Source organism: Danio rerio, chromosome 6, assembly GCF_049306965.1.
Source record: "Danio rerio strain Tuebingen ecotype United States chromosome 6, GRCz12tu, whole genome shotgun sequence".
NCBI classification, from domain to species: Eukaryota; Metazoa; Chordata; class Actinopteri; order Cypriniformes; family Danionidae; genus Danio; species Danio rerio.
Window position 1 is genome coordinate 50,595,545 of NC_133181.1, and position 20,321 is coordinate 50,615,865.

Here is a 20,321-nt window from a genome sequence, read left to right on the forward strand (position 1 = left end):
TAAAACAGTTTTATTTCCATAACAGAAAGCCAAAAAAATAAAATAAAACTAAATAAATTAAGTGAACTAATAAATACAGTATGCCTTAAAAAACAAAACAGTATACTTACAGTATTGACTACCATGATAGTGCATCAGAGCAAAAAAAAACAAACAAACAAAAAGAAAAGAAATATAATCTACATTATAAAAAGAGGAAAATGACAGATGAAAACAGGAAATCATCACGCTATAAAACTACAACGCCTCTCGAGCGACACTATTTTACATTCATTATTTACACTTACAGCCGGAAATCACCAAACTTTCCATAGACTAAAAAAAGTTTATATAACTCTTCTGAATATTCTTTGAACACAACACACCCAGTGACTTCACACTCGTTCACATGCATATGATCTAACACACACTTGTCTCTTTCTGATGTACAGTATACAAAACATCACACACACACACACACACAAAATGCTCCCGTATGGAATGCAGTGAGAGTGAATATGTATTCAAAATGCTGGTGTTCAAACTTGATCTGACCTGCTGTATCTCTGGCAAACTGGACAAATATCACATGCACGCACACACACACACACTCGACGTGAAAAAACATCTATAAAGAGGTGATTTAATATAAGCCGACATCAACCAAGTAGGTTAAAACTTAAAAGTAAAACTCAGATTTACATAATAAAAGGCCAAATGTGAAGCCGACGCATTGCGCAGTGTTCCAGCAGATTACATCAACATATGCACGCTCACATTCAAGGTGAAAGACCTCATTTGGTGAATTTGCTGTGCGTAAAATTAAAAATAAATCACGAATACTTATGGATGAGTAGGTTTAAAAAGGAAAAACCAAAGATAAGAGCAAAAGTAGAAGGCTTAAAAAATGACAAGGCACATTGGAGCCAGGCGTACTGCTTCGAAACATGTTCAAAAAGACACGTGGTTTGTGCTCGACAGCATCATCAATGGTCTGAGGTTCAGAGTGACTCTTATTATGACACCGGTCACAGTGCATTTTGGTCGCTCTCCGTGTTTCCCAACTCTTCAAGTCGACTGTGCAAAACGCTATTTAAACTTTACCCGAGCGAGTCTGTCTGAAAAGGGACATCATGAATTATTGGATATAAAAATACACACGCTGCACTTCATGATTAACGTTGCTAATACTTTCAGTAAAGAGTGCATGTCATCGTGCATTCAAAAGTGATACGGGAAAATGAGTTTTGGTGCTGTATAACATAATGAAACGGCTTGAGAAATGTCCAGGAAGGGATTATATCTGCATGACTTTGTTACAAAATATAAATACGCAGATGTGATGAATCTTAAAGGCAACAAGAGAGGACATGCTGATAGGGATGCAGGGATAAAATACCCTGTAAAAAGGCTTGCGATGCAGAAGAGTTTCCAAGTAAAAATGAGGTACATTGTAAAAGCGATGTGCTCATTGAAACTTAAAACTGTTAGGTTGATTGAACTTAATTTTTATAATTACGCACATAGTTCATTTACTTAAGGCAACAGGTTTACTCACTTATTTTAAGTAAAGTCAACTAATCACTTTTTACAATGCATGTTATTTATATATATATATATATATATATATATATATATATATATATATATATATATATATATATATTGTCGTTGTAACTTAGAACCGTTGACTTGCGTAAAAAAACTGTGGATAATTACAATAATTAAGTCAAGTTTCAATGAGTTTACTAATTTTCTTTGAGTCAACATGAAAAGAACATTGTAGAAAGCGTTCAGTGAACTTTACTTTAAAAAAGTGAGTAAACCTGTTGCCTTACTTAACAGCTCAACAGTAAGTAATAATGAGTTAACTAACTTTTTTAAGTCAACATAAAAATGGGATACATTGTAAAAACAATTAGTTGGCTTTACTTCAACTGTTTGAGGTAAAACTGTTGCCTTAAAATTAAGTAGATTATGCACACAATTATAAAAATTAAGTCAACTTAACTGTTCTAGGTTACAATGAGTTTACTAACTTAAGATAACAATTAGATTCAATGTAAAAAGCGATTAATTGACTTTAAAAAAGTGAGTAAAGTTATTGCCTAAAGATTATAATGAGTTTACTAACTTTTTAAGTAAACATAAAAATGGCAAAAATTGTATAAAGTGATTAGTTGACTACTTCAAAAGTGAGTAAACCCATTGGCTTTAAATTAAGTAGATGAACTTCTATGCACATAATTATAAAAAATTAAGTCAACTTAACAGTTCCAAGTTAGGAGTAAACCTATTACCTCAAGTTAATGAACTGCTTAATTATAAAAACTAAGTTCAGTTAACTTAACAGTTCTAAGTTACAATAACTTTACTAACTTTAAGTAAAGTCAGCGTGTCACATTTATGGCAACAGGTTTACTCCCTAAAAAAAAGCTAATTGCTTTTAAATGTACATGAATCATATTTACGAGGGCTTAAATGATTCAGGTTTAGTACAGTTAGATATTTTTATAGTTTCTCTGGATTTATTAGGTATGTGTTTGAGTAAAATGTTTATTAAATATTTGTTTTATTCTATAAGTGCATGAATTTTAGAGCTTTTTGTTTGTTTGTTTTACAGACAACTGGTCTGTATAATAAATGCTTTTATTTCTTTTGACTGAAAGTAGGGATTATTCCTCTAAATATTGTATCTTAAAGGTCCCGTTAAGTGCTTTAAAATGTGCATTTTTATCCGATGTTTGGCATAATCTTAACCGAAACACAAAGAGAGGGTGGGACATAGAGTAGCTCCACTTTTTGAAAACAGCCAATAGTGTTTTGTTTTATCACAGCTCTGCCAGTGAGAGTGGTTGAGCTCAAGTGCGTCAAATAAAAAACAAGTGAGAAGAGTCTTAATGGGGGCGGGGCATGTCAGATACTAAAGAGCGTTTGATTGGTTATGATGAGGAACTGTAGTATGAAGTGACATGAATAAAACTGTCGATTCGTTTAGGCGGAAGTGATAAACTCCAAGCTTTACATGTTTATTTCCGTTTCATATCTTCTAAAAGCGAATTTAGTCACTGTTTTGGGGCACACTATAGATATCTTAAAAACTATCACTACTGATACTAATACCTAAAAACACTTTAATTTAATGGGACCTTTAACTCTATACATGGAGATCTTTCTCTAAATATCGATATATTAACTCTTCTCAAATGAATAACATTAACAAACACATTATTTTTGTGTTACCGAAACATAGAAAAATAAATAAATAGGAAAAAATAAATAAATACAATTAAATAAATGCGGACTAACATTTTTACACAAACACAACTATAAACTTTAAATCCAGAGAAATATTTTCATATATATATATATATATACAGTATTTATAAATTTAATTGAATCCTGTTATTTAAATTGACGTGCACCTAAAATAGCCTCGATTGCTAATCATGACGCTAGACTCTTCTTTCATTAAAGCCACTTTTCAAGACTTTTCTGTCTAATATATACAGTCACCTGGAATACAGTATTGAATTGTCAGTCACAGTGGATTCCTGACGTCAACAGTGTGGCGGATTGGTCATAAACGACCATGTGACCTCTGATGATGTGTACTCTCTCTTCGCGCAGCAGAAGTAACAGTTAAGGTATATTTAAAAAAAAGCATAAAACCTAATGAATCTAGCCAAAGCGACTCAGCAATGCAAATATACGACACCTCAAACATGTCATAAAACGATCATCTTTCTGATAAAAGGAATATGATAATTACTCTTACTCGCTGCCTTTTCAAACCCCAGTCTCACGCTCTGCTGGTTCGGCGTGTGTGTGTGGAGGATTGCGGGACGACTAAGAGGCGAGTGCAGAAATGTTTGATTGACAGGCCCCTTCAGCTCAGTAGTTGTATGCAGGAGTGGGCGGGGCCAGAGGGGGCGTGTTTATAGCTGAGAGTCCGCCCCCAGACTGTTGAGCTCTTCAGGCGTGTGTTTCTCTGCCCCTGATGCCTGACGGAAACCGGCGGAGATCTCGTCGAACGTCCGGCCCTTGGTCTCGGGGACTTTGAAGTAGGTGAAGATGAAGAAGCAGAGTAAGAACACGGTGAAGATGACAAACACGTACGCCCCACAGACCTCCTGTTCAACACATGGACAAAGAGGAAATATGTTAAACTGGGCAAATCACATCAGTAAAAGTTTTTTATAAGTCATCTCCCATCCTGATAATGATAAATAACACAATATAACAGATTTCCTGTAAATTCAATAGTTTCTATACAGTTGAAGTCAGATCTAATAGCCCTTATGTTAAATTTGAATTCTTTCATATTTTTTTCTCAATTTCTGTTTAGAGGAGATAATTTTTTTCAACAAATGTCTAAATATAATAGTTTTATTTACTAATTTCTATTAACTTTATTTATTTTATCTTTGTCAAGATTACCAGCGATTTAATCCTTGCTGAATGCTAGAGAACTACACTTTTATTACTAAACTAGACTACAAAGACTATCATGCACCTCACACACATCAGTTCCTGATTCCCCATGATTAACCAGACTACATATGTATCTGACTCACACTTACACTTGGCTAAGTTTTGCTTTTCTGCTAACAATACAAAGCGTTTCCCTCGTCTAGTCTTATCGTGTTTTGACCCTTTGGTTTATCGTTCTTGTTTTTTAGCTGCCTGTACTGACCATTCGCCTGTTTTTAACCACGATCCTTTGATTACCTTTTATGCTCCTGTTTGTACCTGTTTAACCATTGCCTGCCTGACAACTCTTGATTTATTAAACTGCACATGGATCCTCGCCTCCGTTGTCAGACTCTCTTTGTTATAGTCATGATGACAGTACATAATATGTGACTAGATATTTTTCAAGATACTAGTATTGAGCTTAAAGTGACATTTAAAGACTCAACTGCAATCTGCATTCATAGCCAGTATTATGTAGCAAAACTCAAACAGTTAACACCCTAATTTCCCAGCAGCCTCTTACCTCAACATACTGGAAGCACATGCCCACGATGAAGTTGGCTGTCCAGTTGGAAAATCCAGCAACAGCAAATGCTGAGGGTCTTGGGCCTTGACTGAACAGCTCAGCCACAATGAACCATGGGATGGGGCCGGGTCCGATTTCAAAGAAGGCCACGAAAGCAAAGATAGCTACAATGCTCATGTAGGACATCCAGTCATATTTTTCCTGTTGGGCAATAGAGATAAATACAATAAAGCCGTCAGATCACATATACTGAAAACCTTTGGACCGCAAGGCTGACCGCTTGATGGATTAATACCTGTAAATGCTGACACTGTGTCATTCAAGCAAGTAAATAGTGTTTGCATACCAGTAAGGCAATAGCGATGGTCATCAGAATAGCAGATCCAGCCATTCCCAGCAGTCCCAAGAGGTGCAAAGATCTGCGGCCCGCACGCTCTACTACAAACAACTATAGAACAATAGCAAAAAAAATTAAATAAAATACACATATTCATATTATGTTACACAGTAATAATATTAACTTAATATTTTGCATAACATTTCTATTGTTATCATAAATATAGCATTTGACTACATTATGCATATTTTTATTTTTTACTGCACTGCAAAAAAATCATTTTGATTCTTTTCATCTTGATGGATTGGTAGTCCACTTTACCACCTACTTTTCATAAATTGCTGATTGAAATGGTTGCTGCTTTTAATCTTGAAAGAATTCATTTTGCTAGGGCAGATGCTTCTAAACAGGTTGAAAAAACCTGGGGCTTCTTCCTTGCTTATTTTATTTAAAGAGTTGATAGTAGGGCACTTATGATTCATGAACAATTTTACTCTTACTTTTCCACTCCATTTTCAATGTTTTGGGTTTGATCAAGTAAAACTTAATGGTGTATATTATTTACTCTTTACTATGTGTGTTTGGATGAACTGGTGCTCTTTTTTTTGCTTTTTAAATTATTATTATTATTTTTGTTTGTTTTTTTTGTTAATTAATTAATTATTTTTTTCTGTATTTTTTTCTTATCATTTCTATTATAGATTGTATAAATGTTTTTATTCTGTTTTGTACTTTTAAAAAAACGTATAAATAAAATATTTTAAAAAATAAATAAAATGTCAAAATTTAGTAGGTTTTCCCTTATCTGCCAATAGGTTAAGCAAAATAATCTTATTAAAAAAAAAAAAAAAAGACAAGATTAAATTTAGTTTGATTATAACTGACTATTTAACTTATTATTTATGAAATGTCTGAACATAGACTTTTAAAGTAAGAAAAGTAAGTAAGAAAAAAGTAAGAAAAGCATTTGTTTGCAGTGTGATATTTACACTCCATTTATATACAATACAATATATCTTATGACTTGAAAAACATACTTTAACATGCATATGTATGTGTGGTTTTATCTTATAAGTGGTGTATATTTTACTTCATGAGGTTTTTTTTTTTGGCTAAAGGTTGTGAAACTAAATATTTCAGCGGGTTAAACATCCCGCACACTGCATATACAGTGCTATGCATAAATGAGTACAACCCTCATAGATCTCTCTTTTAAATTATATAATCTACAGGATGCTTTACAATAATATATTTGTGCATATACTGTACATTACATTAGGCAGTACCAAAGCCAAAACAAAATATTAATAAACAGGAGAAATCAAGAGAAACATAAAATTAAATTTAGTTTGTAATATTTTTGCAATAACTTTTGCATTTAAATGTATTATATTTCTGTTCCTGAAGACTTTAGATGACCAGACACTTATTTTAATGAATAGAACTATTTAATAAAGCTGTTTTGTTTAAATACACCAAAAATAATTGGCTATATTCACTGAGAAATGGATACAAATATTCATTTTCAAAAGTGTTTTTTATGCTCATTTATGCTGAGCATTGAATATATAAAATAATCAATACTTGACAATACTAATATATCACTTTTTATATCATCAACTTATTAAATAATTGAAAAAATAATGATTAAAATTTTAGCAGTGGTGTTGTTACGGTGCTGTTAGTGTGTCTGTGTACTCATACTCACTGATACTACAGTGAAAGCGGTGTTGACGACTCCAGCTCCGATAGTGGCGTAAACTGGCTGCTGCACACCTGCCTTCTCAAAGATCTTTGTAGAGTAGTAGAATATCTACACAACGACATAAACTAGGTTAAATTCAAGTGTTCTTTTAAAATGCAGTGTGAAGTGCATGAGCAGGTACTCACAGCATTGATTCCAGAGAGCTGCTGGGACAGCTGAAGCATGATGGCTATGACAATGGGCTGCCGGTAAAGCGGAGAGCGGAAGAGTTCAGGAATGGTCACTTTCTTCTCTCTCATCATCTGTCTGCTCTCCTCTTTCATCTCTTGCATGTCTGCGCTCACGTCTGTCGTCCCGCGCAGTTTTTTAAGCACTAAACACACATAAAAATATTAAGTTTATGGCATCAGGGTTTCTTCAAATCAAGCTAAAGACTTTTAAAGACAATTTTTAAGACCATTATGATTAAAATTTTAAACTTACACAGGGCTAAACACTAGGGACTTTTTTTAAATGGCCCGGTTACTTTTGTGAATAGTTTTTAAAATATTGTAAAATCATTTAAAGTGATGTGTTGCTTGTTTTTTCCCTGATTAGGGAATTTAATTTTGAGAATTTGCTGTAAAAGTGTCTAACAGCTATTGTGAAATGTATCTCTTTGCAATAAAAATTTAAATATACACCCACCAGCCACTTTATTAGGTACACCAGTCCAACTGATTGTTAATGCAAATTTCTAATCAGCCAATCACATGGCAACAACTTAATGCATTTAGGCATGTAGTCATGGTCAAGACGATCTGCTGCAGTTCAAACCGATCATCAGAATGAGGAGGAAAGATGAGGAGAAAAGATGATTTAAGTCAGGGGTCTCAAACTCGCGGCCCGCGGGCCATTTACGGCCCTCAGTGCAATATTTTGTGGCCCGCGCCGACCGCTGTACACTGACAGAATCAGCGGAGCGGGGAGAGCGAGCGCTTCCCACTCCGCTGATTCTATCCGTACACAGCGGTCACTGGCATTCCCCGCCCGCCGTGTAAACAAAGGAGCGGGGATGCCGGTGACGTCACCACGCACCCCGCCCCTTTGTTAGACGCTGTGACGGGCGGGAAGAACCAAGGTAAGCTGTTCCCGCCCCTGCCTGCCACTTAGCTACAGCCTGCATCTTATATATTATAGGTAGATACAGACTGGTACAGACTGATGTGACTGGAGTGGGGTGGGGGTGTTTTATTTATACATATATACGCCTTTTTTTTAGGTGAGGGAATGGAAGTTTTGAGTGAGTTCCCCCACTTTTTTCCCTAGGACTTGGCCTTTTTGGGAGCACATATTTGTGTGAGAAGTTATTCTCCACCTTGAACTTCAATAAGTCAAAGTACAGGTCTAGACTTAATGATGATCATCTTCAAGCCATACTGAGGGTCTCAACTGCTTCCGCTCTAAAGCCAAATGTGGTTCAGATTTGTGAGAAGAAGCGCTGTCAAGTCTCTGGCAGCAAGGAGTAGGCAAAAGATGCCATGTTCAGAAGAACTGTTCATAATCTTCACTCAATGTTCTATTAATGTTCAGGACACTTCATGTTCAGAAGAAATAATTAAAACTGTTAATAATGACATTTGAGGACTTTTTTTTGTGAAATCCCTTATGCGGCCCAGCCTCACCCAGACTTTGCCTCCTGCGGCCCCCAGGTAAATTGAGTTTGAGACCCCTGATTTAAGTGATTGAACACATGGTTGCAGGTTCCAGACGGGTCTGATTATTTCAGAAACTGCTGATTTACTGGAATTTTCATGCACAACCATTTCGAGGGTTTATGGGGAATGGTCCAAAAAAGAAGACCGAGAAACTGAGGCTACAATTCGCACAGGCTCACCAAAACTGAACAATGGAAGATTGGAAAAAATGTAGCCTGGTCTGATGAGTCTCGATTTCTGCTGTGACATTTAAATGGTAGGGTCAGAATTTGGCATCAACAACATGAAAGCATAGATCCATCCTGCCTTTTATCAATGGTTCAGGCTGGTGGTGGTGTAATGGTGTGGGGGATATTTTCTTGGAACACTTTGGGCCTATTAGTACCAATTGAGCATTGTGTCAACGCTACAGCCTCATTGCTAACCATGTCCATCCCTTTTATGACCACAGTGTACATCTTCTTATGGGTACTTCCAGCAGAATAACGCAAAATGTCATAAAGCGCAAATCATCTCAGACTGGTTTCTTAAACATGAAAATTAGTTCACTGTTCTCAAATGGCCTCCACAGTCACCAGATCTTAATCCAATAGTGCACCTTTGGGATGTGGTGGAATGAAAGATTTGCATCATGGATGTGCCGACAAATCTGCAGCAACTGCGTAATGCTATCATGTCAATATGGACCAAAATTTCTGAGGAATATTTCCAGTACCTTGTATCCATCCATCATTCCATCCATCCATCCATCCATCCATCCATCCATCCATCCATCCATCCATCCATCCATCCATCCATCCATCTATCTATCTATCTATCTATCTATCTATCTATCTATCTATCTATCTATCTATCTATCTATCTACAGTATATATATTCATTTTCTTTTTGGCTTAGATCCTTTATAAATCTGGGGTAACCACAGAGGAATGCACCGCCAGCTTATCCAGCATATCTTTTACGCAGCGGATGCCCTTCACTGGGAAACATATATATTTATAATATATAATTATATATATGTAATGTAATATAATATATATTGCCCTGGACATTTAAAAGCGTGTGTAGCAAGGTTATTTTTGTAAAATAAAACTAAGACTAAAACTATTGGTCAATAAACATTTTTGTTCATTGAAATTAACAACTGTCACTGAAAAACTCATCTGAATTAATAAGTAAATCACCTGTAGATAGCGCTTTTACAGACAAACACATTTTCTTCATTAGCTAAAAACATAAATCATGTTTAAGTATAAAAATTATCTTTAATATGAAGTGGTTTGCCTGAATTCTTCATAAGTTTTACTTTACATTTTTAAGTTGCATTTGTGTGTTGTTTTGGGTTCAATCAGTGTCTGTTCAAACTATTATTTTACTTTAGGTTTGTTATTATTATTTAAACTATTAGGTTTGTACTAGAGTGTTCTGTTAAATCTGCTTAACTAGAATTACTAAAACTGAAACTAAAGCTAAATATATAAAAAATAAATATGTGTTCACAACATAAAAACTAAACTAAAACAAAACCTTTAATGAAACTAACTAAAACAAAACGTACAAATATTAATTTATAATAATCTGGATGTGTAGAGCTGGCTAAGAGTCCATACTCACCAGATTTGGCTTTGCTTTCCTCGTTGCGATTAATGAGCAGAAATCGAGGGCTCTCAGGGCATATAGGCAGTAAACAGCACTGTACCAGGGCTGGGATAAAGGTAAAGCCCAGGAGAAATGGCCACATTGTTGCATTTCCCATGATAGCTTCCATACCGAAGACCTGCAATACCAAAAAAGTTGAATTTAAACATGGAAAAACAGTCAATTGGTGACTGAAACTGCTGAAATGATGGGATGTACCTGTGCCATGAGGATGCCAACAACGATGCCAAGTTGATGAAGTGTGCCCAGGGCTCCTCTGAGGGCTGTAGGGGCTACTTCACCCACATACATAGGCACAAACCCAGTGGACAGACCAGAATAAAGGCCCACCACAAACCGTCCAATAATGAGCATCTCCCAGGACGCTGCCATCTTAGAGAAGCCCATCAATGCTGCAGCAATGAAAGCTAGAACATTAGCCATGAGCATCGAGTTTCTCCTGAAATCAGAGAAACAAACAGATTTTAATAATCAAAAGTTCAAATCATGCCATAATGTAAAATACTGTGCCATAATTAAAAGGCACAGTTCACCCAAAAATGAAAATTTATTTACTATTTAATTGCCCTCAAGTGGTTTCCAACCTTAATGAGTTTCATTTATATACATAAAGACATTTAGAAGAAAGTTGGAAACTTTTAACCATTGACCTCCATTGTAGAAAAAACAAATACTAAGGAATTTAATGTTTTTTTTTTAAATATCTTCTTTACTGTTTAACAAAATAAATAGTCAAATAGGTTTGTAAAAAGTAAAGTGTGGATAAATAATGACAATTTTCAGTATTGAGTGAACTGTCCCTTTAATACTCCAAGCATTATCAGTTGTCTGATTGATGTATTTCACCTTCCAAATCGGTTGACAAACAGCCCGACGGAGAAGGATCCAACAATGCCACCTACAGAGAAGATGGCCACAGACAGAGACCACAGGGTAGTCATTGTGGTTTTAGAGATCATATCCCCGTGTCGAGCTGTCCACGTCTCATTGTAGAAGGCCTCGATGATCTGAAACACAAATACAATGACATACAGTATTACATCAGCTTTCAGAGATTTTAAGTACAAAAAGTCTAAAGCACTCTATATATTTTATTATTATTCTGATGATGTAGCTTAATGGGTGACACAGTGGCTTAATGATTAGCCCTGTCCCCTCACAGCAAGAAGGTTGCTGGTTCGAGTCCCAGCTGGGTTCGTGGCATTTCCGTGTGGAGTTTGCATGTTCTTGCCGTGTTGGCGAGGGTTTCCTCTGAGTGCTCCGGTTTCCCCCACAAGTCCATAGACATGCGCTATAGTGTGCATGGGTGTTTCCCAGTACTGGGTTGCTGCTAGATGGTCATCCGCTGTGTAAAACATATGCCGGAATAGTCGGGGATGTGGCGACCACTGATAAATACAGGGACTAAGCCGAAGGAAAATAAATGAATCAATGTTTTATACCAAGTTTAAATACAGTTCTTAAGGGCCCACTTATTAACTTAAACTTAACTTAAAGTTATTGTTGGTTGGTATTAAAGGCTTGCCATTAGTAGGTATTTTTTTAAGTAAAATGTTTATTTATATTGATTTCTTTAAACCACTTATAGTGTGTTTTCAAAATTTCATATGTTATCATTTAAACCAGTGGTTCCCAAAGTTGGGGTCAGGACCCCCTGGAAGGTTGCGAAAATTTTATATATGTTATTAAACTACTAGAATTTTTTTTTAAAAATCCATAACCTACATAAGATAAAAATAGTATATAATTGTTACATAAAAACAACATATAAATAAACAACAAAAAAAATAAAAAGCTACAGTATACAAATAAACAACATACAAATAAAAAGCTAGTTAAAATCAAATTAAACAAATGAATAATGACTTAAAAATTATATATATATATATATATATATATATATATATATATATATATATATATATATATATATATATATATATATATATATATGTGGTTGTTAGACTGTTGCAATCCTTTATGTTGTTGATACATCTGTGTTTATATGGTTCTATTGGTGTCGGTGCACCATTGTGTGAAATGTTTGTATGCTTATCATGACCTCAGAGGATAGTGGGTGTCACGAGTAGGCATGGAAAAATAACCGTTTTCAAGGTATACCACGGTTTGGAAGATTCAAGGTTTTAAAACTGCCAAAATGTTCTGCTAATCCGTTCCTAAGGTATGTGTAAGATTTTTATTTAAATTTTTCCCGTTTTTTAGGACAACAGTATCTCCAGCAAAAAAAATCACCAAAGAAGCCGTTTGAAATTGTGAAGAAATCTGTGTTTTTGAAACTAATTGAAGACAGCAGAAGTCAATAACTCATTTGAATAATTTTTCATTATTGTTTCATACCAAACAATTCATTTGAATCATTTAGCCTGACATGTTTACTGTTCCAAACTATCATAAATGTTTCTCAAAATGAAATATATTGTGTTCAAAGGGGAAAAAAGAATTTGTCAGAATCTAGCCAATGCCTAGTAACGAGTCACCGGAATTCTTATTTGTTAAATATTGTTATTTTATTAGGAAATTGAAATTCTGACTATCATTATCTGTAAATAAATGCTCTAAAGAAAATTGTATCCGTAGTTTCAAAAATAAAACAGAAATTAATATTTTCCTCAAAACTCAAAACAATATTATTCCACAGAACCAATTATTACTTCAAAGTGGGCTTTTCATAAAAAAAAATTCCAGTACTTGAATAGCGTTTATTTTAGACTCCATGTTCTCCCTATTTTTCTTGTTTTACAGGGGGGACATTAAGAGAAATTGTGATTTTAAACCCATCCAAATCTATCATATCTGCCTTTTTCTCACACCCCATCCGTAACAATTCCAGAGCAAATTACCTGTTGTTTATCAGAAAACTTTACTCAAAAAATATTACTGCTGCTTGTTCAAACTACTCATTGAAAATGAGCTAAATCAACTCAATTCTTGAGGGTATTTTTACTGTAAGATTTAGATTTATACAGCAGTGAGCAGTTGTGTCCAGCAGGTGTCTCGCTGCCTTGCTCAGTATTAAGTGATTTGGTTTTGTGATGTAAACTGAGGCCCGCAGAGGGAGTCAGGTTTCAGCTGGTCTCCGGGTTTGTTGATAAACATAGACCGTCTCCAGCTAACCCTTATAAAGCGCTGGTGACTATCAGAGGAATTTCACTGAAAGCCAATAACAGCCGAGCGTCTTTTGTATGATCTCTTGACGTACTAAGGTCAGAGCCATATTTTTATGACTACTTCCTGTCTGTCTTCTCTCAGCTTGGACTATCTGACACTTTAGGCATGTGCAAACTCTTCGGTGCGCCAGCGTCGACTAAATATCAGTCATGTGCTTCACATCTCCACTCCTCATTAAACAAACCTGTTCTACAGAGCTGTGGGTGTTTTAATAGAATCACTGTGCAAGGAAATGATACTAGACAGCTATTGAATTCACTATGAAAGTAAACCGGTTTTTCATGAGCATACAATTTAGGCCAAATGTTATTTTTAGTTTGCACCTAAAGAGCTAAACTGAGTCTTAAACAGCTGAAAGACAAAAATGTGAAAATAAACCATTCAATAAATATGGTGCCCACAGCTGCCTGTTAATGCGTTATAAAAGAGTCAAATAATAAAAGTGGAATGACGTGAATGTGAATAAATAAAGGCATTTGTGTTCATTTTAAAAAGCTGACTAATGTGTAATGGTTGTTTATCTGTGTAAACCTCCTGAATTGTGGAGCGCAGCAAAGATCCACCTGCTCGCAAATAATACCGTCCATTGATGGAGGACTTTCAGGCTAGATAACGGAGTATAGTTTTGGTGATTTGTGAGTGCAGTTTCAGTAAGGAGCCCTTGAGTGTGCAGTAATCTTATCGAAGTGATTATTAATAGAGAGGGTCTGCGTCAGACTCACACCCCCCACATGGTACTCCTACCGTGGCCTCACAGCCTTATCTCACATGCGAAAACTATTGTTACAACTGTCAGAAACACAAACAGTAAAAGCAAACACGGCGTTCATTGCCAGAGGCCAGTATATGCTGAGAATAAAGGCATTTCAGTAGGTAAAGCTCTTTGTATGCGCTTATAATCAAATTCAGTTATAAGTCAATACACTGTAAGAAATGCTGGGTTCACACAATTCCACACAAATAAACAAAGTTAACTTACTAGTTTTTACAAATTTAGGTGGATTCAACATAATTAGGTTGTCACTAGTAGTTTAAACAAGCAGATAAGGCATTTTTGGAGTGTAGGCAGAGAAATGGCAATTGGTACAATAGTTTTACCTGAAACAAAAAATAAAATCCATTTTTAAAATGTAATGCAAAAAACTATTTAGGCATCACATAAAATTGACTATTAATTTTGTGGTCTTTCTAAGACTGACATGTTATCATGTATAACAAATAAAAAAAGTTGATATGGTCTTGACATTAGCTTTTGAGCACAATAAAAGTGCTTTCACACCTAGATGTCTGTTTCGAAACTTGGTGTTCTTTGTCCCATTAGCGTGGTTCGTCTAGCTTATGTGAATCCTGCAATCGCACTCTGATCCAAGCCAAATCAAATCACCTGAATGAGGTGGTCTCAGCTTGATTCAAACGGATAAGACCGATTGTAGTGAGAAAGCAATGTGATCTAACAAAATAATGAGCCAGGCTAAATCACAGTGTATTATGGATTTGTAATAGCCATATATATATATATATGGTTATACGAAGAGAGAATCATTAGTAGGGCAGGATGTCAGTCCTGCCAACTGTCTAATGCAGACTTTGTGGGCATAAAAACTTATATTTTGGATTTTGGTGGCCATCTTAAAATATTCAGAATCTTTTCAAGTCAAGTCAAAAGTCAATCAAGTCAAAAAGCTTTTTATTTATTATTTATTATCTATCTATCTATAGGACTGGGCGATTTGGCCTAAAATCAAAATCTCGATTAACTGAACATTTTGATACAATTTGATTAATGAATGATTATTTACTTTTTTGCTCTCACAGTTCACGAACAAGTTTTGTACAGTAAAAGTTCTCACTTACTTTTGGAAGCAAAATTAATGTTTTTCATAGTAAAAGTAGAAAGTAAGCAGTATCTTTTCTAAAAAAAAAAAAAAAAAAAAAAACTCTTGTATATCCTGTAAATAATATTTTATTTTATAACATTATAATATAACAGTGCATTTTTTGCATCTTCTGTAAACAAATTTAATGTAAATAAGAATTTCAATGTAATGTAAAATAAGTCAACTCAAAGCATATCTGGCGCAGCTTTCAATCATTGTCAGTGTAGTGCAAAGTAAGGCTTGACTAGAGACCAAATGTGGTTTCAAAGTGGATGCAGAAGTATAAATTAGCCTTAACTGCATGCCTTTTTTTTGAGGTTTTGTAAGTGTAGGCATCAGCAACGGTGAGGGGTATAGACCGCATGAAGGCTGCACTAGACCATAAGCTTGCCCTTGACACAGAAGTATAAACAGAACGGGGTCTTGTGACTCCACACGCGATATAGGGAAAGAAATTAAACAAACGAACGAACGAACGAACGAACTAACTAACTAACTAACTAACTAACTAACTAACTAACTAACTAACTAACTAACTAACTAACTAACTAACTAACTAACTAACTAACTAACTAACATAAATCAATGTGTCTGTCTACCTACCTACCCATCTGTCTATCAATGTGTCTGTCTATCTATTTGTTGGCCTATCTTTTAGACTATCTTTCTTTTTAGATGTTTTTCCTTAATGTCAGACTAATTTAACTTCCATAAAAGTCAACACAAGTACTGTTATGGTCTGGTTATGGCCTTGGTTTTCCCTCAAAATGCTCTTCATAAAAATATTCAATCTTTTCAACACAGACATTTTAATGCTCATCATGGGGATATCAGCATCTAACAGTTATACAGTTACATTCATATTGCATGCCTCTTTGCATATTAAGGGGGATAGGTAGGGCTTAAATACATACATTACAATAAATTAAATTCTTGCTTCGAGAATGTTAAGAAAAATAAACATTTCCAATTTTAATATTGTAAAAGGTTTATTAATTTTACTGAAACATTTTTGCTGTAATTATTCTAAATGCCACATCTGTAATGCTGGATATATATATACAGTTGAAGTCAAAAATGTTGGCCCTACTGTGAATTATTATTATTTTATATATTTCCTAAATGATTACAGCAAGGAAATTTTCACAATATTTCCTATAATATTTTTCTTATTAGTTTTTTTTCGGCTAGAATAAAAGGAGTTTTAATTAGCAGTTTTACTAACATTTTAAGGTCAATATTATTAGCTCCCAAAAACAATATTTGTTTTCGATTGTCTACAGAACAAATCATCATTATACAATGATTTGCCAAGTTAAACTAATTAAGCCTTTAAATGTCACTATAAGCTGCAGACTAGTGCATTCATGAAAAATATCTAGTCAAATATTATTTACTGTCATCATGGCAAAGATAAAAGAAATCAGTTATTAAAAATGAATTATTAAAACTATTATGTTTAGAAATTTGATGAAAAAATCTATCCATTAAACAGATAAAAATAGATACGGGGGCTAATAATTCAGGAGGGCTATAGATCTAGCAGTTGCAAATGTTTCTCCTTAAGGTCAGTATTGGTAAGTCAAATCCTGCGCTCGTTTCCCAAGAGAGAAAAAGAACATACAAGCCATATACTAAAAGCTAGAAATGTTCAATTCACATAGGCAAAGCCTGGCCCCTAGTTCAACATGCAGGTCTGAACAAGCAGTGCTATGTGTGTGATGACTTTACACCATGTTCCAGAACAGATAATATGCTTTATTTATAGTAACTTATTATTTAACATGCAAATTGAGTTAATAATATGTTGATGAGAGACGAGACTAAATCTCCCTGTGGAGCTGTAAGTCTTCGGTCCTTCTGGAATTGTGTTACATTGGAGTGTGTGTCTGTGTGTGTGTATGTGTGTGTGTGTTTACTGACAGACAGGGATTTGGAGACAGCTGCAGCAGTATATAATGAATGAGTGAGAGGCCAACGTTCCGATAATGTTAAAGTCCAAGGACACACCTGGGATGTCAGTCGGGGTGAACTGTAAAAATTTGTCACTCGGACTTTGTGCGTGTGCGAGTATGTACTTTAAACTCACCTTTTGTGGAGCGTTGATGACACCGGTGTTGTAGCCAAACTGAAGGGAGCCGATTACAGCCGTCCCCACAGCAAGCATCAACGGCAAGGTCAATTGCTGTTGAGGGAAAAATAAAACAGATTGAGCCATTTTTTGGCCACACAATGACACTTTTGAAACTATTATCGTCTAATACAGCGCTATTACTCTAGCAGTGACTGGCCTGACATGACTGTATTAAACATAACTATTCTCAGAGGTGTGGTGACCTATTGTTTGAGATTCTGATGATTGTCACGGGAGTTGCAGAGCTGGTTTTAATTCTGTCCTTCCTCGAAAATAAACGACAGCAGCACAACTCAACAAACTTCTGTAAACCAAGTTTGAGAAGGATATTTTTTGATAGGTTGATAGGTAGAAAAAGAAGTACAAATCCAAACATTTAATAAACTTTTTTTATAAATTTTAGAAAAAAGAGGTGTGGTGACCTACTATTTGGCAATCTAATGATTGCTATGGTGGTTGCAGAGCTGGTTTTAATTCTGTCCTTCCTCTTAAATGAAAGACAACTCCACTTTTTTTAACAAACATGTAATAACGCCTAGGCTATGATGACAACAAACTTCTGGAGTTCATGAAAAAAATATTTTGAAAGGTAAAAAAAGACAAAATTATAGATATGTATTATAATAATAATATATAATAATTAATAATATAAATAACAGTGTTCAGTATTACCAAATTAATTCTGTTGTTCAATTTTCTATTTAATTTTATTTATAATGCACTTTACAACCTATAGAAAGTGCTAACAGTAAAGGGTCAAACAAAGCATAACACATACTTTAAAATACACATAAATATAATTAAAAATAAATAAAATCTCATGTTGTGTTAAAGGCTGTGCTATTGTTCGCAAATTTCCGCATCACCCCCTTTCCTGGAGGGATATTAAAGATTATTGTTTGCGCAATATGACAAGCATTTCCTTCTCTTTCAATACAATAGAAAGTATTCACGCGAAAAGATGAGTTCCTGTCATTTTTCTGATGGTTTGAGATATATTTCAATAGCCCTCAGGGAAGTGCTTAAAATATGAATCACCTTCCTCATTCCAAACAAAGAGAAAAAAAATTAAATAAAAACATAAGCTGAAGTACATTTGGACTGTCTGGTGTAATAGTGACAGGACAAAATAAAGAAATGATGAAATCTGTCTGCAACACATAAGAGGAACTGAAAGCTTGTTTGATTAGTACATTGGGTTAATATTACTGGATTGCAGCATTATATAGTAAAGGAATCATCTTATATAATAATATACAACCTCAATATTAACTAAATCATTCAATAAGAATAATGAGAATTTTACATAACCAAAAAAAAAAAGAGTAAAACATCATTTTTATAATAATAAGCATATTAATAAGAATACAATTCCTTATTACAATGTTACCTACTAATTATAATATTATTATCATGAAGGATTCCCTATATAAAAAAATGTCACAATGTAAAGTCTTTAGGAACCAATGATTTTTCTTTTTATTATAATTATTTTTTAGCCATTTTTACCCTTAATTTTATAGCACACTGGAGATTAAAGAAAGGAAAGTGTGGGGAGAGGCCAGAGAAGAAAAATTAGCAAAGGACCTCGAGCTGGAAATCCAACTCAGGACACCGTGAACATCATAGTACCATGTGTAACCACTAGGCTATTGGTGCCAACTGATTTTATATTAATAAATTTGATTAAAAAAAACTAATAAATTTAATAGCTTTTTCTTTGTAATATCTCAATAGCTATGTTTCCACCCACCTATTTGTTTTAAACTTCTTTAAACACCACTATGTGTTCATTGCGTGTCGGCATCATCTTCTGGAATGCAAGTCATGTATTAAGGAAAAGATTCACACAGCTTCTCCCACCACAGCAAATTCCGTTTTTACTGTTGATATTTTGTGCCAGTTAATCAGGAAGAGACAATTTTGTTCTCTTTGACTTGTTGAATGAAAATGCTTCTTTATTTGCACGTCTTTTAAGCGATATTCCAGTTTTGTGCATAAATTTAATTGGCATTTTTGGATAAAAACATAGCTTATGACGTTCATGAGAGGCGTCAAATAATTTACTATTTAAATGTATTTATATTTAATACAATCTACCCAAGTTTGGGTAAAATGACAACAGAACAAGGATGCTATTGCGGACTACTGTGACCTTCAAATCAAATCAAATCATAATAAGTTTTATTGTCCCTTGAGAATGACTACTGTATGAAGAAAGTCTTCTGAATGATTTGTAAAGAATTATTTGTAGTTTGTAGCCCTATAAAGAACGATTTGTAAACACTCTTCTCCATCATAATACTAGATTAGTGTATTTCACACCGACAGTATGGACATTTACATGTACATTATTACCCCTCCTCAACACTGAGGCAGCATTAAACTGAACCCTTGCTGTTTGGGTCACGGTTTAAAGAGCCACTTTACAAGTAAGTCAAGTCTTTGACAGCTTTACAAACATGAACGTCTGATGACGAACTTAGTGCCATTGCATAATTAGTACATAAACCACACAGAGACTCAAGCACTCTTTAAGTAAACTTTACTCAAACTTGTATAAAACAGCAGTCGGTTTCTACATCTTTTTTATTTATTTCGGCAAAATCAGTATACAAACAGATTTTCCTAATTAGAGTTTAATTATATAGCAGTTTAACTCAGAAAACCATCTCTGGGTTGTCGATCCACTCATCCCACTCTTAAGAAGTAACTTTAAATGTCAAGCTGTTCTTTTTTCAG

At 34.6% G+C, this 20,321-nt stretch overlaps 1 protein-coding gene and 1 long non-coding RNA gene across 2 annotated transcripts in view; one reads left to right on the plus strand and one right to left on the minus strand.

Moving 5' to 3' along the window:
- LOC141386353 (uncharacterized) lies at nt 1–3,244 on the plus strand. The gene is made up of 2 exons (XR_012408203.1): nt 1–1,527; nt 1,825–3,244. It is a non-coding gene; the product is annotated as an uncharacterized lncRNA (long non-coding RNA).
- Nucleotides 2,790–20,321, minus strand: part of slc2a1b (solute carrier family 2 member 1b) — a 27,058-nt gene continuing 9,526 nt past the window's right edge. The window contains exons 2-10 of the mRNA XM_002662528.7: nt 17,535–17,630; nt 11,226–11,386; nt 10,578–10,818; nt 10,335–10,497; nt 7,209–7,396; nt 7,027–7,131; nt 5,328–5,429; nt 4,979–5,182; nt 2,790–4,112 (exon numbers count right to left, since the gene is read on the minus strand). Coding sequence (XP_002662574.1) covers nt 3,918–4,112; nt 4,979–5,182; nt 5,328–5,429; nt 7,027–7,131; nt 7,209–7,396; nt 10,335–10,497; nt 10,578–10,818; nt 11,226–11,386; nt 17,535–17,630 — 1,455 coding nt within the window. The 3' untranslated portion in view covers nt 2,790–3,917. The remainder of the gene's footprint in view (nt 4,113–4,978; nt 5,183–5,327; nt 5,430–7,026; nt 7,132–7,208; nt 7,397–10,334; nt 10,498–10,577; nt 10,819–11,225; nt 11,387–17,534; nt 17,631–20,321) is intronic.